This window comes from Dermacentor albipictus, chromosome 1 (assembly GCF_038994185.2).
Source record: "Dermacentor albipictus isolate Rhodes 1998 colony chromosome 1, USDA_Dalb.pri_finalv2, whole genome shotgun sequence".
NCBI lineage: Eukaryota > Metazoa > Arthropoda > Arachnida > Ixodida > Ixodidae > Dermacentor > Dermacentor albipictus.
In genome coordinates this window covers 417,166,662-417,189,348 of record NC_091821.1, presented here as the reverse complement: position 1 = coordinate 417,189,348, position 22,687 = coordinate 417,166,662, and the positions used below count along the sequence as shown (strand labels likewise).

Below are 22,687 nucleotides of genomic sequence, written 5' to 3'. Positions count from 1 at the left end.
CATATCAAAAATTCATTGTGTGGATACAAGATACAACTGCGCGTCATTTGAAGGATAATGAGCGCCGAGTGAAAATGCTCACTGCGGCTAGCGTCAGTGAGCTGGGGATTTAAGTGATAGATGAAGCAGCTGCTGGAAGGCGATAAAAATTTGAGCAGTCATCATTATCGGCTGCCAAGGTCAAGCGCGAGCCCTCTCATGTGTTGGCCTCACAAATTAATGCCGTTATGCAACATCAGCTGCCATTCCTTGATATTACTACGTGATGAACGCATCCGAAGTAATGTTAATTGTGTGATATTACCGCTTAGAATATTCGCAACGCCTGGATATAGCAGATAACAGCTAGTAGGTATACATATGGTGGAGGGTACGCTCGCTTAAATGAGCTTTACGTTCAGGAATGGGAAACATGTGACTGCAACTTATATCGAAGAGCCTGTCCATGGATGACGATTGCGGTATTCTTATACATACGTCTCTTATTATGTCTTCTAGGTGTGTAGTCATCGCTTTCCTACTTTGTTGAAGTGATCCTTTCAGGATAACATATTCAATTTACGTCAGTAGATCTGCAATCACGTCTAATTTACTCGAGCCGAGGTTATCACTACAGTTTTGTAAAAAGCAGCGCTCGTCCTGTACACTTAAGAGCATCGGTGTACTCTTAAACCAAGCTTGACCAAAACCAAGCCCCATACTTAACATCAACATCCAACATCAACCACTCGGCTATCCTAGCGCGAAACCTGACTGACACTCGAGTAATGCTCGGAAAACTAAACTTACTCACCCGTCGAGCAGCAAAATTTCCGCTACTCGCCAACTCGCCTTTGCCTCAGTTTTCTCTGCAACTGTTGTCGCCCACGCTGTCTTCGAATGCATTATACTATGTCCTTCTTAAGGTACAAGCCACGGAAATGGCAGTAAGCCGCCCACATGACGGAGCGCTAAACATGGCACTAAGTGCACAAGACAGGGGACCAAGTAGCTTATACTTGCAAGCAGTCTGCAGCCCCAAGAACTTCCCAAGACACTGTGTAGGGAATCTCGCTTTGATCTGAGAAGTTTCTGTATGTCCCAGAAGTACGGTTTTAAAGTGACGCACTAAGAGAGCACTTCTGATATTTTTTTGGCTCTGTGCTTTAGCCTAACCAGTTCCTCTGCACCATCTCGAAGTCGCACGCGCGCTTTTTTCTTTTGATCTACCCTTTTCACATCTAAGCGGAGGATACCTAACCAGCGGCTAAACTAACCGCTTTTGCTTAGCGCCTTGCCTAACTAGGATCCCTATTCACGATGCTTGCGGCACCCATGTGCCTCAAGCAATGCATCTGATAGAAAGCGAGATCGAAAGTCGAATTCACTGCCGTGTCGCGATCGCTCTTCGTGGCTGCAGTTGGTGAATCGAGAAGAGCAAAAATAACAGCCGCGTCCAATCATAGGATTCAGGGCAGAATAGTAACAGTCATGGCTTAATGTTTTCTTATTTCTTTTCTTTCATTTCAGGCCCCGCAAGCTACGCTGCTGAGAGCAAGCACTCAAGAGAGCACGAAAGGGATAGTGTTTGATTTTTAGCCGGAAGCAAGTACTCAGGCTTCTAAATAGACACTCGTGGCATTAGCAATTTAGTGTCTCAGCACAATTTCGATTCACTGTGGCAGCAAGTGTTACTGCGACATTCGTACTAACTTACCCCATTGTCGGTTACTCAGGTTCGAGTTATACTGCTTCAAGGTCAGTGGTTATAAAGTTGTTTAAAGATTTGAAGCGAAGAGGTTCAGAACCCTGATCTCGTTGTCATTGTTGCATTTTTAAAATTTTTTATTTACATCATACTGCAGGCCGTGTGGCCCAAGCAGGAGGGGCAGGGTAACAAATAAAAAGAATACGCGTACAAAAGGCAGAATTGCAAAAATATGAAATTCCAGAAATGAAACAATATAGCACAAAACAGCACTGTTAGTTAGGAAAAACTAATAATTATGTATTTGCCTTGTACTGTAGGCCGGAATTCGCAGGCTGATATATATTGAGAGGAAAACATAGGTAACCCTACCATCTCATTTGCGTCATGCCAGTTTGCCCTAGCCAAAGCTTCAGCCCCTGTAATCTGTGGCATTCGTATTGTCAATGGTACAGCGAATGCCTACATGTCGTCGCGGATCAGACGCTTGGGCATTCTGCTGCAGAAAGCAAGGTGGCAGCTTCGATTTTATGCATGGATGTCGAACTAGTGTACCTTGCTTTCGGTGGACTTTAAACGATCCTAGGTAATACAGAAAGGCATTAGCGGGCCTCCACGACGTCTTTATCCTAGTAAGTATGATGCTTTGAAAAGTTGACCTTATAACCTATTCTAACTGAACATGACAATCCACCCAATGTAGAATTCTTGTGCCTATTTGCTTTTACTACTGCGTGCCCGAAAAGTAAATGTGCAGTGGAAAATGGTGGTCTTCCAATTTAAAGCTTTAGTTAAGGCCCTCTAGTAACCACTACAGGAAAGGCTCAAAATCTTCACCACCGGGTCGAAAACGGGTCTGCATATGACGGTGCACATTGTTAAACACTCGGTGGAGGGTTACTAGAGTTATCCGCGCGATGTACTGAGTAATGGCGGTGTGTCGCTCCCGCAGTGTGCAAGGTTTGTTTTTGCATTCTTGTCCTTTGCGTGCAGGCCACACACATCAAGAGGCAATCTACATGTCTTGAGCTGTCATATTGCACGTGAAATTTCGATTTAATTCACCATTAAACAGTCTTGTTTTAGCGCTTGCAGCTCAAAGTAAACGCGTTACGTACTTAAAGAAATAGCGTTGCCATCAATGCACATGGTCTGAGCATTATTGGGATTCTGTGCTTTATGTGCGCTATAATAATGTACAGTATTTGGCGAATTTACCGTTAGTAATCTTTACGGACGCAAAAAAAAATAGCATTGTCGAACATTGAGGCACCCATGGCTTCCGCTTCAGCATGAATTATCGCGATGGCTACGCTCTCACTCGCGTTGAGCGCCAGTAACTATTGAAATGAGTTTTTGCTTTCGCTAAACTAACCTGAAACGTTAGTTATGAGCGCATAAGGCCTCCGATTCATGAGATCGTTAGGCGATTCCTGCGCCCATAGGCCCAACAAGGCGCGTCCGCATAGAAACAACAGGATGGTTGCTATTGAATTGTCTTGGTTTGGATGCGTTTGGCCCAAGGCGACAGACAGCGCTCTGTTTGATAACGTCTTCCTGACGTTTGCATTCCCGTACGGCAAACTAAATGTCTTGAAAAGACGCGTACCTTAACGGCCCGCAAAGTCGTTTACGTTCAACATACATGAGGCGCAAACGCTATTCTAAAACTCTCTATTATGATGTTAAAGTTTGTTTGTTTTCTCGCTGCACAGGTAGTTTTCGGAAACCCACTATGATATACAATCCAAGAAAAGGGGTTCGCGTTACGTCATATATATATATATATATATATATATATATATATATATATATATATATATATATATATATATATATATATATATATATATATATATATATATCCTCTCGAGGATACATGTAGGCCTTACCACTCAGCTAGCCATCAGTGGTAGTACCAACAAACGCTTGTAATAGGGCAGCCTACGTGACCAGGTTCGAGTAATGGCGAAGTGCACTTTTGCTTTTCGTCAGTCGAGTATTGCGACGGACATATACTCGCGACATGCACTGCTTGAGATTCACGAAGAAAGCCCGCCCACAGCATTGCTCATGTATGTTAGCATCGTGTGTGCAATGTATGCACCATGTTCTCTATTATGCAAAGAGAGAAGCCGCCCTCGATATGCGGGAGTACTAGCTGCGGTGCGAATTCGCACCAACATCACTTCCGCCAGTGCTCCAGCTTCACAGTGTTCACACGTCACGGTTCCCTCGGCAACTATTGCGGCTTATTGCTTTTCCTTGATTCTTCGATTGCGACGGAATGCGTGCTTTAGGAATCTGACAGTGAACGTGATGTTTGCTCTATGCAGGAGCTATAGAAAAATGTGGATAGCTCTGTGACTGCACCTTATATGAACGTCGCCATCGTCTCAAGTTTTTTGAAGGAAGTTAGGGCAGCGCATATTGGCGTGTAGTTTCTAGCGGCGGCGTTTCGTCTGTGTCGTTGAGTGGTTCCTTCTGCTTGGCGATGACCTCATGGTTAATCCAATGTGAGGGTAAAGCCGCAATGCTACCAAAATGCAGCAGCTTTTTTCCCATATCTTCAAATTCTGACGAACACACAACGTCAATTCTTCGAGTTATGCACACCGGAAGTGGAGGCAGGTTTTCTAATGCAGAAAGAATAACGAACGAAGAGGACGCGTGGCACCTTGACGTAACTTTACACATGAACAGACGGTTCTCCGGTGGCCTTGACTGAACTGCTGGAACGTTGGGTTAAATAGTTAGTGGTGAGGAGATAGCTACTGTGCTTGATCCTGCAATATCTACCATTCATTACGTTCATGCATCCTTAATTGCTTCAACTATTGTTATATACATCTATCGGGCTAATTTTCACTGTAGGGTACTGGGTAGACCACAAGAACATTATATTATAAGAATACAAGTTTCCGAGGAACCACCCGATTGAGTGACTTAGTGGCAATGTTGTTTTGAAGGTGAGATGAGGTCGCGGGTTCGATTTCCCACCGTGGGGACCACACTCCAGATTGAGTGGAATGAAAAAAAAAAACACGGGAAAAAGGAAACCCGCTAATGTACCGTGTTTCAGAAGCGTGTTCAAACAAACTGGTAGTAAAACACTCTTCCGGAGTCCTCCATATCTAGCGTCTCTCATAACTAGAAGCCGGAACTTTCGGCTAACTGCTATTTTTTCTTTTCGTCTGTATCGCGCCTATTTAACACATAAACACAAAACAATGTGTCTAGAAGCATTTGAGTCGGACTTTCACTGTGCCAATTATCGCCTATTTCAGTGTTGGTGCCTATATTGGATTTTTAGAGCCAAAAAAAAAAACGCCATTTTCCGTGATTTTTTCTAGCCTTACTTTGTTTATATTATCACCCAATGGGAACTTGGCTGAAGCCAGCCAGTAATTAGCGCAAGCACTTTACCAGTACAGGGACTATTATTGACAGCATTGCAGCAGACGAGAGTAGCGCTGTGAGAAGGGCTCATACTGTGCTACTGGACAACCAAGTTCAAGGTGTGTTGTTGCTCACTTCTCGTTTTAGCCCAGTGGCACCTGAAGACAACAATCAGTATGTGTGTTTGACTATAAAATGCAAGAACGTCGCACTCACGCTCATAGGTGCCTACATTTCACCTTCGAGTCGATTTGACAGCGCAAGACTAGGTGGAATTTTAACAGCGACACCTGGACCATGGGTTATTACCGGCGACTTCAATGCGCATCATCCACTATGGGGAAGCTTAAAGATGGACTGTCGAGGAAGACGTGTACTATCCTTTGCGTCGGACCATGAGCTCTGCTGCCTAAATGATGGCAGTCCCACCTTTCTGCGGGGATTGACGTACAGCAGCTGCCTGGACTTGACTTTTGTTTCAAGATGCCTCAGTGCCAGTGTGAAATGGTTCACGGACAACGAAACGCATGGTAGTGACCACGTTCCAACGTATGTTAAAATTGACGGCATGCGCAAGTCACACTCTACTACAGTTGTTCATCACATCGACTGGCCTAAATACACGTTGCTCATGGAGAAGAATTGCGAAGAGATCCGGGACTGTCTGCCTGGCAACATCGAGAAGCTAATTAACGCCGCTGCTCAAGAAGCCACAAGATCTTTTAGGCCTATTCCTAAATTCTCTGTATTCGAAGCAGAATTGGAGCGGCTTCGAGCAATCCGCCGTCGCGCGGAAAGAAGGTACAGGAGCACCAAGTCCATCTACGACCTAAGGGAGGCGAGACGCATACAGAAGAAGATCCAGCGTCGGATCAACTCCCTGCAGTCTCTAAGATGGAAAACCTTCTGTGATACCCTTGATCCGCATAAACCCCTGTCACATATATGGAGAACAGTGCGTGGCCTTCGAACATTACCGCAACAACGTAACCCCTTCAAATGCCTGGCTCTCTACCAAGGTCGCAGAGAGATAGACGTAGCGGACGACTTCTGTGTCAAGGTCGCTGGTCTACCGCCATCGTTCGCTACACGTGATACCCGTGATGTTCCAATCTCGCGGGATTCTCGTATGGACAATCTGTTTTCCATCGAGGAGTTGCAGGCGGCGTTGGCAGCGTGCAGACGTTCCTCATCGCCTGGGCCTGACGGGGTGACATACGCAGCTCTTGGAAACCTCGGTCACACAGCCCGGCATGCACTTCTAGACGTGTACAATAATTCATGGCGTGAAGGAGAAGTTCCAGCTACATGGAAGTCCAGCCGCCTTGTGCCTTTGCTCAAGCCAGGTAAATCACCCCTAGACGTGGCGTCTTATCGTCCCATTGCTCTGGCCAGTTGTCTAGGAAAGGTGATGGAGAGGATGGTGCTGACGCGTCTAGAGTGGTATCTAGAACATCACAAGTTATATCCTGACGCTATGGCAGGCTTTCGACGCGGACGCTCTTCTATAGACAACGTCATAGATCTTGTCTCGTCTGTTCAGCACGAAAAAAGCCTCAGGAAACTGTCAGCGGCGATGTTCCTGGATGTTAAAGGCGCATATGACAACGTAACCCACCAAGCCATCCTGGACGCCTTGGGTGATGTCAGCCTAGGCGGCCTTGTTTTTCGGTGGATATCCAGCTTCTTGAAGGACAGGTCGTTCTTTGTGCCAACAGAGGACGGTGCGTCATCACAACGCAATACCTACCGAGGCGTACCGCAAGGCGGAGTCTTGAGCCCCACTCTATTTAACCTGGTGCTCATCTACATGGTTCATACCCTTCCGGAATCCGTCCATGTGTCGATCTATGCAGACGATATATGCATTTGGTCATCAGGAGCGACGCGTCCTCAGGTGCGCGCAAGACTTCAAAAAGCGGCCACACTAACATCAGGTTATCTTCGATCACGTGGTCTGGAGCTGTCCTGCGAGAAGTGCTCTATAGTCGCTTTCACGCGTAAAGCAATGAAACCATACGTTATCAGAATTAATGGACAGCCAATTGCCTACGAGAAGACGCACCGCTTTCTAGGAGTGATAATAGACCGAGACCTTTCCTGGAGTCCTCATATCTCCTACCTAAAAAGGAAATTAGTCATGATAACCCACGTGCTCAGATTTCTTGCGGGAAAGTCATGGGGTGCGTCTGTGAGTGCGATGCTCCAACTCTATAACGCACTGTTCCTCGGTCTCCTGCGCTATAGCTTACCTGTACTGGGTGGGACCGGCAAGACCAACCTCTGTGCCCTCCAATCTGTACAAGCTCAAGCTCTGCGAATTTGCCTTGGTCTTCCCAGCTGTGCGTCCACGGCAGCAACAATAGCCATCGCGCATGACCACCCTATCAACACGTATCTTCAAGTCGACACTTTAAGGATGCATATCAGGCACTTCGCCCGACTTCCATCGCATCATCTCGCCTCCCTTCCTGCCGATCGACCTCGTTCAGCGTTTAGCAAGATTATTGCCGCCAACCATGGAACTTTACCGTCAAACTTCACGCCTGCAGCACGACCATCTCAACCGATGTGGTGCCTCCATCCACTCCAGGCTCTCCTTGTTATTCCCGGTATCAAAAGGAAAACAGAGATGTCAACTTTTGCCCTCAAACAAACCGTGCTTTCAGTGCTACATGAACGGCACAGAGGACGCATCCACGTTTACACAGACGGTTCTGTATCCTCTAATAGTTCAGCTGGAGCTGTCGTGATTCCCACAGAGTGCGTCACCCTCAAGTTCAAGACATCTCACATTACATCATCGACGGCTGCAGAACTCGCAGCTATCCGTGCTGCTCTGGAGTTTATTGTTCAGAAATCATCACATTCATGGTCCATCTTATGTGACTCAAAGGCAGCTCTTCAGTGTCTGATGTCCCCTTTCAACCATGGACCAAATGAGCAACTAGTCGCAGACATCCGACTACTCCACCATCACGCAATCAACAAGGGACACAACATCATCTACCAGTGGATACCGGGTCACTGTGGAATTTCAGGAAATGACAGTGCGGACGACGCTGCCCGGTCGGCTCATGAGGGCTCCCAGATTATACCCATACCGCTGTCAAGAACAGATGCAGCCACAAGTCTTCGCTCCCTCGCCCGCGAGCTTACACAAAATCTGTGGAACACCAGTGACTTCACGAGCGCACGTCTCCACAAATTGGATCCACGTCTGCAACTCCACCTACCACCAGGGTTGCCACGAGCGGAAGCAACACTTCTGTGCCGCCTGTGGCTCGGCGTGGCGTTCACGAACTCATATTCATTCCGCATTGGAATGGCCGACAGCCCTACTTGTGACACCTGCGGCTGCGAGGAGACGATTGAACACCTCCTTTGTGACTGTCCCCGTTACGCAGTGCGAAGAACAGTACTTGTGACCGCTCTCGCAAAACTGGACAATCGCCCCTTTACAGAGGGAAAAGCTCTAGGACATTGGTCCAGACGGGCTTCGGCACTCAAGGCCTTAAGGGCTTTGTTGAAGTTTTTAAGGACATGCGAATTGTGTGACCGCCTTTGAACGTTGTAGAGCGTAGTTTCGCGTTACTGTGAGAATTTTCTTTTTTTTCCTTTTTTTCCCTCTTCTTCTTCTTTCTCCTTTTATTCCCTTTGCCCCTTTCCCCAGCACAGGGTAGCCAGCCGGTACTTACACTGGCTAACCTCCCTGTCTTTCCCCTCCTTTGTCTCCTCCTCTCTCCTCTCGTTTTAGCCAACATCATCGAGAAAATAGAATGCTAGGGGCGCCATTCTACCTGGAATGTAGTATTTGATCGACGTTCAGCAAAAAATAGCCACCATCCCCACTGGATCTGTTGCTGAAAGAGTTCGAAAAATTAATCTCCCTCGGGCAAAAGTCCCGTCTTTTCGGCGCTGAACAACTGTCAGAGGTTCTCAATAGCAAATATTTTATAATTATAGAAGGCATCGAACAATTAAAATTGAATTATGACGTTTTACGTGGCAAAACCACCATCTGATTATGAGGCACACAGTAGTGGAAGACTCCGGAAATTTAGACCACCTTGAGTTTTTTCACATCCACCTAAATGTAAGTAAACGGAATGCGACCGCCGAAATGCGACCGCCGTGACCGGGATTCCATCCCGTGACCTCGACTTAGCAGCCCAACTAAGCAACCACGGCGGGTGTAGAAGGCGTACAATCATAGATGTTTCCGAAGTAGAAATAGGCCCTTCTAACGTAGCTGGATGTTGAGCTTTTCATTTCTGTGCATACAAACCAATACTCCGGGAAGAAAGGCGTGACATGAAACAAGAAAACCTTCAGATGGTGCTTGTTCGTCACTGCCTTCACAACTTTTCCTCTTAATGTCCAGGCACCGTATAGATAAATCTTGTGACCTTCGCAGCCTCATCCCGTTTTATCGTTAAAGTAAATTTCGCTTACCAGGGATTTAACCCATGGGCTGTGTTCCTTAGAAAATCGTAATTTATTCTCAGTCGAAGTTACTATTATTCGGGCCTTTATAGTTCCTAAACTACACCAACTGACGCCTATATATGCCTAAATTGACAGCTTTAGTACATGTCACAGAGGCCTAAAACAGCAATTTCAGTTATAGAACAGCTATTATCTCCCCATAACACAGCGTGTAGTTTCAGGGCGTTAAAACACACAATTTGTATCCTTGGTTCTTTTGCACTTATATGAGGTTAATTCTTCCGGCCTCTGCGGAATGTGGAAGCATGACTACACCAGTTTTATCTATTAGATTCTTCCACTCGTAGGTGGCCAGCTATTATCCATCCTACTCATTGCAAGTCACACCACACAAGTAATTTGAGTATCGCTTATTCGCCTAATGCCCGAAATTCAGCCGTCATTCGTTCTTTTTTTCATGCTTACCTCCAAGAAATAGAGTGACTTTCTGTCTTACCTCACGCTAAATGGCCATTTCGCGGCATAAAGCCAGCAGACATTGAAAGCAAGAAAAGCATACGGGGAATTTCCTGTGGTGTTATTTAAAATTTAGAACTGACAAGAGAGTGTAACGAGAATAAGAACATTACGGCCAGTGAGAGCCGAATCCACAACCTACTCAGTACGCGTGCGATGCCCTACCGATTGAGTTACGGTGTCGGTTGCCTTTCTTGGTCCACTTCCTTGGTTATTGTGTATGTGTGCAAGTTCTGACATGAAATACTAGTCAGTGCAACTTGTGGCCATAGAGACGAATGCGACACATCCTTTCCAATAATGGCATCACATAGTACGTGTACTATAGGCTCCTGACGGCTGTCGTTATAAGGCGTGAGCGCCGCGTCAGCGACGTGCTGGCTAACAGCACCGCGAACGACACAAGTCACAGCCCTGGCATGCAAAGCCGAGGACGGGATGAAGGTGCTCACGGTGCTTCCAGTGATTTCGCACTCCGAGTTTTGGGGCCTGACGCACCGGTATACGCATGTTCATGTGACTGCTTTTGAGAAAGGTCGCCACTTGCACGAGGCAGGCCACATCCATGATACCATGTACACTCTAAAAACTAGGAAGGGTATCGCAGGAGTGAAACGGCCGGTTCACTCTTCAAAGCGTCGTTTTACTCTCGCAAAATGTCGAGGAGAGTGAAATGCATTGTTCACTCTCTCACCAAGGAGAGAGTAAAATGTGCTTTTCACTCTCCCCTTCGGAGAAAGAGTAGAATGCCCGTTCTACTCTTGCGGCAATAGAGAACAATATATTTCGCTAGAATAGCAGCTTGGGCTTGGTTTTCCATCCTGCTAGTAACAGCGCAAAATGTAGACAAGGGACGAGACAAGAAAACACCACAAGCGCTGGAAATGTATTCGCTTGAATAACAGCTTGGGCTTGTTGGTTTTCCATCCTGCTAGTAACAGCGCAAAATGTAGACAAGGGACGAGACAAGAAGAGACCACAAGTGCTTGTGGTGTCTTCTTGTCTCGTCCCTTGTCTACATGTTGCGCTGTTACTAGCAGAATAGAGAACAAAACGTAGCGTAATCTTCTGCTTCAACTGTAGGTGGCTGGCCCCGAACATGGCAATGTTTCATTCATGCACGCTGAGCAAAGAACACATCGTTTTGCTTCTAAGAGAACAGGCCGCCGCAGTTCAAATGGAACGCGTAGCGAGCGCTCTACTTTTTCAATCGGATTTTCTCCACCGCGCGCGCGCGCGCGCGCGCGCTCAAGCTCGCGGAACAACACAGCACCGGAGAAAGGTGATCCGCAGCATAGGAGCTGCGATTGCCAGCCAACGGAGATCGTGTGGCAGCCATCTCGCGTCGCTACGAAAACACGACAGTCGTTCGTCATGCCCTGGATATAACAGCAAATCCTCCACGGTAAGTGAATTCTAACTTAGGTGCACATTCTCCGTATATGTCATGCTATCGCCAGGAAGTCGTCGCTGCGCTTAGCCGACGCGATTGACAAAGGACTAGGCATACGCGCTGTGTCTCTCGATGTCAATCGAAAAAGCCAGTCGTCGCGATAACTGCATGTGATTTTATCACTTTGCCGTTGTCCGTAAGAGCTTTAAAAATCGCAAACGCTGCCAGAACTACGGTATGTTCAATAAGACACCAGGGGAGAGGACGCTTAAAATGGTTCGTTCACCAGTCCGTGATTCCGAGCCCATGCGGAGCGTGATTAGCGTGCGTTTTGTGTGTTTGAATTTATTCAGTTTGGCAGTCTACTGTGTACGGAACGCTGTTGAACTAAGGAATCACATAACAGAAGGCGTCGTTTTGCTGGCAGCATGCTTTTTTATAAGTAAACCGCGCGCTTGACGGTGTCTCGCGCAGGGGGAATCTGCGACCACTGAAGTTACGTGCAGCACCAGTGCTAGTTAGAAACTTTGCCGCAGGCATTCAGCTGCATGCTGCAAGAGGTCAGTTGGGCGCGTTATCTTGAACTTACTGAAAACGCAATGAGGAATCCATTTTTATGCTGAAAAAAGTATAAACCCCATGTAAGCGATCTTGCGCGCGGCAGCTACAAGCGACGCGATGGAGATGGCTGTCGCGTTCGCTTGTCGCCTACAAGTCGTACTCCGTGCGAGCGACGATATTGAGCGACGCCTCCCCGGTGTTGCCGGCATGAGGGCTGCAATCATGCGTGACGCGTGCTTTAGTAATTTACGTTGATGTATTTTACGATAAAAAGTAGCATAAAATATTTCCGGAGGTATTGCCGTAGGTTCTCATCCTTGCACGTATAAAAATTGAATCATTTGCTCGTTCCGCGCGACAATCGGTAGTATTTGAGCGATGTACTACATCCAGTTCCGGCTTCGCGCTATTGGCTAGTCGCTCATAGCACTTTCGGGCGACGAGCGATGATTTATAGATTTCCAGAACCGAGCCATCTGTTCAAGCGACGGCCCGTTTTGTCGCTCGAAGCCGTCGCTCGTCGCCGTCGCGCACTAAATCGCTCTCACAGTGTTTATCCCTAAGACTGAACTGTTTTTGCTCATGTATTGAAATGGTGTGATTATAGGTGGGTCTGGTTTTGTCTCCTGTTGCGGTTTTCGTGCACGGTGCGAAACTGAAAGGATGCTTATGTCTACGAACTCGGTGAATTGTCGAGCAGCTAGTTATGCATCGGCATCGAATATAACGGCTGCTGTGTGGAATTACAAATGCAAGGGCGCTTTGCATACGCTTATTGTTTTGGACATGCCTGTGCATTTGCTAATATGAGTTGGCGTGTCAGAGTTATGTCGTTTGAATAGCTAAATCAGCCTTCCACTGGGGGTTACAAGCGTAATGTGTGCATTTTGCTATTGCATGGCAGATCAAAATGTGTTTATCGCTTGAAAATTTTAGTATAGATATAAAATATCGAAATAAAATGTTGCTTTAATTCCATGTTACGAGTCTGTCGTACACAGAACAATAGGTTGGTGTAATAAACTAATAACTGCGGTTTAACTGCAACTTTTACATGCCTTCAAGAATCTAAAATGCTAGATTTCAAACTGCAGCAGTAGTCGGCTCTGTCAAAAATGAACTCCATTGCGCACCTCGTACATGAAAATAAGTTCACGCCTTTTAGTAAGCTTAGATGCAGGCCGCAGTGAACTTTCTTCTTAGTATTGAAATGTGGGTAAGCTTGCAATTACAAGCCTTGTTGCTCTTTTTTATAGGCACATCCATATATCCATTGAACTGAAAAACAATATTTTCATCCCTACTTAGCATCATGTTTGCAGCTATAATCCTCAAATTATGGCTTCAGCAGTGGCACAACCAGGGATGGTGCGGGGGGCACACTGGGCACGTGCTTAGGATGTGTCACAAGTAGTGTTTGTGATACACCAGATTCATGACAGACCTATGATGTCTGAAAATGACCAATATTCTATTCATTAGCAGGAGTATTCTAACATTCGTGCTGAACGAGGATGAACTGTCCGTTATTTCTTTTTTGTGTGAATCTAAAATTGAAGTTAATTTAGCAGTTGACTGTTGCAGTCATTTGGATGTTTTGCATGCATTTCACTAAGAAGACTAAGAGCTAAGACTTTTTTTTATTGCCATGGCCTTGACTGTCTTGATGTTGTTTTGCACCATGCCCTTGTGTTGACTTTTGCATACGATATTTTTCAGGCACCCGCTTTATAGTACACAAGAAGGCAGCTGCAAGGACACGAGGATGTGAACGATCCAGTGCAGCGTGACTTGACGTAGTGCAGAGGAGCCAATGCCAAAAAATCTAAATACATTGGCATGCAATTTGGACAAGAAAACTAGTATGTGGGTATATTGGGTGTACCATTTGACCAAATGTAAACAAAATCCAGATACAGTATGTTACACCAAGATGAAAATTCTCACGTGCTCCAGGCAGTTATCTTAACATGGTATACTTATGTAATGTCTCCGATTGGAAAGTCAAATCAAATATGCTCTCTGGAGACAAACACATAGCAGCAAGTGTCATTGAAAAGTTATAGATATGTTTTAAAAAAGCTGATTAGTTCTGAGAAGTGACTGCTTTTTGTCTTGCCTCTCAACAGATAGATCCATGTGATAAAAAATAGTTGTACAATGAAATTGCATATTTGCTTAGTGACATGATACATACTTGCAATGAGCACGGTGCCTGTGTTTACTATAAAAAGCAACAGCCCATGCTTGGTTAGGTTAGGCCCACTGCAACATACAGGCATGGGTGATTGGCGCTTTTTTTTATTTCTGTGTCGTGAGGTTTATTCACATGCGTATAGGTGCAATGGCACGCAGTATGGCTAGTACAGAAGGGGGGGGAGGGGCAGATATATGTAGCTCACTGTACACGACACAGGGCAAAGGAAATCCGTGTTCAGCAACTATGTTAAATGCCATGTGCGTAAATTTTACAACGCTACTCATTCGAAGGGTGCACAGGTGCATATTGAAGAAAAGTTTTCCAGGGTACATAATTTAGTGCGTAATTTACACTAATTTTGCTTTAACCACAACCATAATAATTTGAATACACTGCACGGAAAAACCTAGAGTGAATTAAATTGTGTGTCAGCTTCGTGTGTATACATATAGTCTTTCCTATGCGTTAGGTTTTTCGCGTAATGCATTACTAGTTGACAGCCTATCTTATCATGTGTACTCTGTTTACATTACAGTTGTTTATTAGTTTACTCATAGTTTTGCAACTTATGAAATGCCGGTGTATATATATTTTCAACATTTGACATAACCCTGTATGTTTTGTAGGGACAACCCAGGACGTGCATTTCTCAGCACCCCGTCAACTGCCAGAAGTGACTCGAACACAGGCCACCAGTAAGTGGACATCAGTTGCAATTTCACATTATGCAGTTGGCTGCTGCCTTGTACTGAGGCTTTTTTTTTTTAATGAGATGGTGGTGTCGTTCTAATGTACATTTTGACCCCAAAGGTGCGATCATGTCTCACAGAGGCATATATGGTTGCTATTCTCTGCGAGGGACGTGTTCTCATGTTCGTGAAATATTTGTGTTTGGCAGTATTGTCGCCCAATGAGTCAGATATAAACACTGTAACTCGCCACTGCCGGCAAGTAGTTGCGAGAAACACAATATATTATGACGCTGTAAAGTTATTTCATTAATTCGAAGGAAAATTTTGCAGCAGGAAGAAAGGTTGCTCTTCCAGGTAAACATGCCTTTTTCTCACAAATTATTTAACCAAACTGTGGATGCGTGCAATTCGTGACTTATGAATAGATTTTAATTCATCCTTTAGTAATGCTTCTAAAAGAGACTAGAAATAGCATGTGACTACCTCTCCAATCAGCAGATCATACACTTACAGTCATAAGTGGTAGTTCCATGCAGTCTCGCACTCTATATAACCTTTCCTTTCAGCAGCATTGGAACTGGCGGCTGCGTTTTCAGAAGGAGTGCACTTGGCACTGTATATGTATCTGTGAATTCGGTTTTCTTTGTATGTGTCGGCTCACTGACACAAACAGTGCAGGAATCAGTTGTACTATGAGGCTGACGACGCCTTCTGCTGCTAGAAATGCGGCACTTCATATTTTATAGTACTGCATGACATTTAAATCAAAGCTAGCACATCAAATGATTAAGAAAACTAACCGCTGTTATAGCTGTTTTCCTCAAAGAAAGCTTGTCGTTTATGGGCTGTGTTAATCTGAGCTCTCCACCGATGTTTCAGTAGTATTATCCCTTAGTGAGTGAGAGATTAGGGGCAATTAATCGTGTTAGTCTTTAAATGGTGTCCTAATTATGTGTATTTGTTCCAACAAGGTTGTCTAGATTACTTTATTGTGTAGTGTAAAGCTTATGAAACCATCAGCAACTAGTGAGTTGCTAACATGCATATGCATTTGTCACTATACAGGTGGCACTCGGCTGGACCACTGCAGTGCTGCGGAAATTGCCAGCACCAGCGGCTTTGCAACAGCTGTTTCACAGCATGTCGGTATGTGCTGATATAGTTATGTTGGGATGGGTTAGTAATATGGACCACTGCTACTCTGTATTGTGACAGATCCATGTGATTAGTGATGTAATGGGCTCAGTGAAAACCTGTGAATGTTTTACTATGGTACATAAAAAGGCTCTCCTTTTCGTCACTGGAGCAGGGGAGAAGAGCATGCAGGCACTCCTGAATGTACATATATTTCAAAACATGAGAGACGTATATATATATATATATATATATATATATATATATATATATATATATATATATACACAGTGAAGTAGACGCGCGTATGAAGCGGTTTATTGACGTTTCGGCCGGGGTCCGGCCTTCATCAGAATATATATATATATATATAGAATATATATATATACACACACACACACACACACACACAAACACATACAATTATACTAAAGGCAGAGACATTCCATCTTTCATTTTGAATTGACTTGTACAGCACAAAAATACAAAACAGACCACAGAGACGCCCGCATGTTAACAGGTTCGATACACACAATAATTCAACAGATTTGATACTTCAGGTGTGCTATTTTACGCAATGGGGAAGGGAAAGGGGAGAAAACCAGAAAAAAGAGTGGAGTGAAAAAGAAAGGAATCGTGCCAAAAAGCATGAGAAACATCGTGCAGCCAGAATCGCCAGCAGGACATTTAAAAAGCACTCTGATAAAATTACATACAGGGCAACCTTACGTATTGTTTGTTTTAATCAACTCAGATCACATGCAGCCATTTTTGCAATCAAGTTGTTTCCTTATGTCATGAGGGAATGATGTGGGCCCAAAAAACTGTTTAGAGCTGAAGGATTATGTTCCATGCTAGCCTCATTACCTGCTTTTTATCATATTGTTATCAGCTGCTTATGTTAGGGACAAAAAGTAAGAGTACGAGCTTTTTCCTGATTCGCCATTCCACACATGTCTTTGTGACTAATGTACATGCAGATGATCCATTGATGAAAAATATTCAGTACAGTAGAATCTCATTACAAGATACACTTGGTTGTAATCTGAAAATGGTTTGGTTGGTTTTCCAATGCTTGCCACTTTAACAACACTGTACACAAGAGACAGCTTCGTTACCAACGACTTTTTAAGTATTCACTACTTCGAAGGGACACAACCCAGACACATTCACTTCATGCACCTTGTGTGCTGTGAAGGGCGTAAAGATCACGCAATTCTCACACAAGTCAATTGCGCATGTCTCTTAAGCATGAACTAGAAAAGGAGGGCAACGAGGACAGTGCAGGGCAGAAAGTGTCGACAGTTGAAGCTGACGAGCGTCTAAGAGCACCTCAAAGGCACTGCGAGCAACAAGGCTTGCAAAGTGAAGTGTTTAACTTCCAGAAGTTAGGAAGGAAGCTAACACAATCTTCAGTCACTAAAAAGCTGTGAATGTTTTCTTTAAAGGGCCCCTAAACCACCCAGGTTGAAATTTAGTTGCGGTGTTGCAGTTGTACATGTTAAGGCAACGAACACGTAGCCACGAGAATTTTTCGAAACGGTGCAGTAATAGTGGAGCTACGTGTTTGATTATCGAAAAGTAGTCCCCGCTCATTTTGCTCTTTCATCTGGTACACGCCATCTGGACAGTATCGTCTTTTCCTCGCCTAGTACACCTCCAAATGTTACGGGACAGGCCATCACCAACGAGCTCTGTTGCTGCCACGCAGGCCCGTTGTCCTGCGAGGGGTGGCACTAATTACCTCGCCAATACAATGGATCTGTATGGTGACTCTAGTTGAAGAGCCTCATAGGAAGACCCTCCTGTTGGCGTTTCTGTTCTTTGCCCCCATTGGCTGCCCACAATGGCATCGCGAGCAACGCGACGAGGAAGAAGGAGTGTGTATTTGCTTGCAGGTCTTGCCGGCAGTCATACACTTTCGTTGGACCACTCGACAGCACCGGAAACTGGTGACATCATCAGAGACAGCCTGATGATGTCAGGACAAACTGGGGGGTGCAGGATAGGTCCAGAGATGCGCACGGGGTCGTTTTCTTCATTTTGTGGTGCTCCCACAGGTGCTACACACTGTGGCGTTTGGCATCGTCAATTGTGACGGCATTCTGATTTTGATGCATGTGTTTACTTGAAATGTTCAAAAAATGTCGAGAAGTGGTTTAGGGGCCCTTTAAGCCACCCTGAGCAATTATTCCTTCAGATTTATCTAAACATACTTAAGTGATGATGCATAATAAAGTGATCTAGTCTGGCTCCTCAGTGTTTTAAAATTTTTGGTTTCAAGAGACATGTTTCCCGTGCCTCTTAAGTATCTCTTCTAATGAGGCTTAACTGTAATGTACACACACAATTGTGTAACTCCTCCTGCAAGTATTATTCAATAAGCCTGGTCACTGATGTGCAAAGCTTGTGGTTAAGTTTTGATGTCCATACTGTTTAGAGCTATGTTTATTAATTCAGGCTGTTCTTATTGATTCTTCGATGCAGGAGACAATGCCTACGAAATTATTGGCCCTGATGACGAGAGCCCTCAAGGGGCAAACGACATCTCTGTTGCAGAAGAGAGCCCGATACCACCTGAAGTTACCATGACAGGTGGCATGGCAGCAATAGATACAGAGACGGCCATGTCTACTGCAGCTGCAACAGTTTACAAGGCAAGCAGCAGTGTGTCAGCATCAGCAGCAGTGTCAGAAGGAACCGCACCAGGCCTGGTAGAGCAACATGTGTGTTATCAATGTGACTTTTTTGTAGTGCATACAACTCATTTGCTCAACATACAAAAGCTTTTCACCACGACTGTGAGCCAGTGTTCTTGTGCAGCAAGTGCAAGACTAAGTTAAGTGTTATAACACAGTACAAGCATCACTTTAAGATATGCAAACATATTACAGTTGCCTCCCCAGCCAGCCCACATAGCGACAACAATGTGGAACACATGGTGGGACACACCTCTTCCCCATTAGAAGATAGTAGAGACTGTCAGTGTTGTTGCTAGATTAACTGGTCTTTGTAGGCAACTAGAAGGACAACACAGGTGTCATAAGATTGTTGTTTATGTTGTTGTTGAAGAGGTAAAATAGAAGTTTGATGCAGCTGAAGTGCCAACTGATATTGAGCAAATCAAAAACAACCACCTGAGAAAGCAACACTATCGGAATTTGGGTATCTATGTGCCGCCAACTCTGGTAAGGATGGCATAGGACAGAAGTGTGATGAAAATCAAACAGACACAGCTGTTCCAGCACTGGTCACAGTGAGCAGTGACTTGTAGGGCAAGAGAGTCAACTGAAACGAACATTATGGCATGGTGTCATGCTCCCATGTGACCACTTTCCATGTTATTTTGCATGATACAGCTCAACCTTCAGAAACGAGACTGCAACTTGTCTGTAAAAAGCTTTCACAAAAAATTATTCATAACACTATTAACACAGCAGTATCTTCTTTTTTTGTGGGTTCGAGGTTCCCGGGTGTCCATTAATGCAACAATTCTGGAAAAAAAGAACATGTGTCGTACTTACACCTTTTTAACAAGTACGAGGGGGACAGAACTTTTGTAGTCATGCATCTTCATCATACTATCAAGTTTTTAAATGACTTTTATAATTATTATTACCAGTTATACCTGAGTGCATTGTATGCATTTAGCAGGTGTAAAATCAGGTCAGTTGGATCAGATGCCTTATCTGCAAGGGAGCCCTATATTCAAGAAATGTGAATTAAAATAGGTACGTTAGAGACGCAGTCTCTCAGCACTTTATTGCGTGTGGTTTAAGCATTGCTCAATACTTTTGTGGATGGCAGTTTCAACCGGCACAGCACTGCGATTTGTCACGGTCACGTGTCTTCAAAGCGGTGTTTACCATTTGTGTTGATCTGTTTGTGTGTTCATAGAGCAAGTTTTTAATTTATTTTTTTCCGCATTCTTGTGCTTGCACTAAGCTTGTATAAGGCAGTTACAAAATGGGCGTCACTATAACGAACTGTTCTGTTGAGCTTACACTTGCAAATAATAGTGTTCAGATAGCCACACTTCTATGTAGGTGCACCGATAGCTTTGTGTATGTTCTCATGTTTGTATAAAGCTTATATAAGCTAGTTACAAAATGTATGTCACTAAGCATTGTGATATTCTTTAAAGACCTGCTTGGTTGGTTTTACACTTGCGAATTAGTATTGAGGCGGTGGTATTTCCACGTAGCCCCACTGCTAGCTTTCTGTGTGCTCACGTGTTTGTATTGAGCTTTTACAAGGGAGTTACAGCATGTACGTCACTAAGCGCTGTGATATTTTTAAAGAACTGCTTTGTTGGTTTTACACCTGTTAGTAAAAGTACTCGGGTGGCACTAGTCATGTGTAGGTACACAGGGACCATTTGTATATATTATGCTCATGTAAAGCAGTTACAAAGTGTATGTCACTAACCACTGTGATATTTTTTGAAGAATTGGTGTGATGGTTTTACACATGTGAATAATAGTGGTCAGGACACAGTACTTGCGATGTATAGTTGAATTTATACAGTGCCAAGACATGGGCTGTATACGTACCAAAAGAAATTTATGTCATTATATTGTTGTGATCATTACTGTTTGGATTTTATTAAACTCTAATAACGTTTTTTCTTGTATCTATTGAGGTATGGCAATTTGTCATGCAACCAAACTGAGGACCTGAACTTGTGCATAAAAATAAACAGCTAATTTAAGAGTATACTGCTTATATTCTGCGAAACCAGTTTAACAAATCTTGTACTACAATGCTGGAAAAATGACAGAGCTGACAGGGATGTACAGAAAGAGTTCTGCACTGGCTCAAGGACTGCCCCACACTGGAGTTGGTAATGCTGCGTTTATTGGAGTAGAACAGTAAGTGCACCTCTATTAAAAATGGGACAGTCAATGCAGAAACATAAGGCAGACGAGCAGATGTGGCACATTTTTTTCAGGGCCCTTCATGCCTACTACTGCATTTCTAGTCTTCCTGTGCTCTTCGTATAAGCCCCTGTTCAGCCAAGGTTTTTACTCCATGACAGTTGTTCTACTGGGTTCGTAGCAACATTGAAGAAAAACATGCAATGGTTTTCAAGAACTGTCGACGCCCCGACACAGTAACTTCAAGGACCTCGTGCGATTTTTTTAGTAGTTTGGACAGGCAATAACTTGTTCAACAAAATCGTTAACTTTAATGCAAACAAAAGAATACAAAACAAATCGCATTTCACTGATTTCAAACATTTGAAAGACTGCTAATTTGCCTTTCACCGCCCATCACTAAACGCACACAAGGAAGCATTTCAAGAAATTGCTCAAAGTTTTTCTGCAATAGCACAAAAACTACTTGGACCTGCAACATTTGCAGTTTTTGAATACTGTTTGGTTTGACAGTGTATGTGATATCATTAGTTGCCTCAGCTTTTCACCACCAAATAAGCAATAGTCATTTATAAATTCCTTTTATTGTGTCTGTAGCTCTCGATTTACTCATCACGGCTTTTCTTTGAATGCCTCAACTGTTGAGCTTCCTGCTTCTGCTCCTCCAAGTACATTTGTCGCCGGTTCCATGTGCCTAAAACTGGTATCTGCAGCTCCTTTGTAATTTCAACTTTAAGGATGTCGCTTTCCTTCTATTACCTCCACAGACAATTCTCTGTGACATGCGAAGAGTGTCACAGAAAGGGAAAAAAAAAACGCTTGGCAATGTCTGCTAAGTCTAGCCAAGTGTACAAATTTAAGGACTTTCCAGTACTTCTAAAAATTCCAGGGTTTTCAATGCCTTGAATATGGCATTTTAGAAATAAGGGGTTTTCAAGGATCGCTACAAACCCTGGATTCTAGCACCTAAATAATTTTACAAGCTTATTTTGGCATGGAGTTCGGAAATTCATGCTTTTTAGCTAACGCTGCACTATCTGTGTGCATTGAAGCCACGAGAGCGCAACCATTTTGGAGTAAAGAAAAATACTGAAAGCTTTTAATACCACTCTTTTTCTGTGGAGCTTCGTATTGCCTAGTTAAGTTTACGAATGTGCCTGGTTTTGGTGGGCGTTTCTTCGACATTTTCTTTGAGAAGTAGATGACTAAGCCCCGTATTCAGAAATGTATCTTAATACAAAGCTCATGCTTGACTTCATATAAACGACGCCTGGTGCGAACGTCCCCTAGACGCTCACTGCCTTTCTTTTGGTGCATTCACGACTTCCGTCATTTAGATCAAGTCAAGCATGGGCTTCAAGTTATGATGCATTTCTGAATATGGGGGTAAGCGTGCGCAATTCCGGGCAACGCATTGTGCCATTGACACTGAGAGGAAACGGGGAAAACAAAGTTAACGCCCTATGCTCCTAAACTTTCGCGTACCTGTGGTATGCGTGTATCGTGGAAGAAGAATCAGCGCAAACACCAGGACGAAAAAAATCATCAACCAAACCAGCGCTTCGTGGTGTGGTCCATGTTTTTGCGTCGTGCTTGTGTTGCGCTCTTTCTTTTAAAATGCTCAACCAACTAGCCGGCAAGTCCATCCTGTGCATATATATTGAACACACGTATGAATGTAGATGGTCTTCGAAGCTTTTAGAACGAGCACTGCCACAGGATACGAGCAGTGCACGCGTAACAAGTGGTCACATTAGTCATTTAAACATGCGTGCCAAT

At 44.3% G+C, this 22,687-nt stretch overlaps 1 protein-coding gene across 1 annotated transcript; it reads left to right on the top strand.

Moving 5' to 3' along the window:
* Positions 1-13,774: 13,774 nt before the first annotated feature.
* LOC135900455 (uncharacterized) lies at positions 13,775-20,052 on the top strand. The gene is made up of 4 exons (XM_070536764.1): positions 13,775-13,867; positions 14,832-14,900; positions 15,963-16,043; positions 18,519-20,052. The coding sequence occupies exons 1-4, from the start codon at positions 13,819-13,821 to the stop codon at positions 18,872-18,874; spliced, it is 555 nt and encodes a 184-aa protein (XP_070392865.1). The 5' UTR covers positions 13,775-13,818; the 3' UTR covers positions 18,875-20,052.
* Positions 20,053-22,687: the final 2,635 nt, after the last annotated feature.

Bases quoted from the DNA above. Each gene is read 5' to 3' on its own strand.
- LOC135900455 (XM_070536764.1), top strand. From the start codon at position 13,819: ATGCCAAAAAATCTAAATACATTGGCATGCAATTTGGACAAGAAAACT. The intron at 14,901-15,962 runs GTAAGTGGACAT...GTCACTATACAG, and splicing joins GACTCGAACACAGGCCACCA to GTGGCACTCGGCTGGACCAC. The intron at 16,044-18,518 runs GTATGTGCTGAT...TCTTCGATGCAG, and splicing joins AGCTGTTTCACAGCATGTCG to GAGACAATGCCTACGAAATT.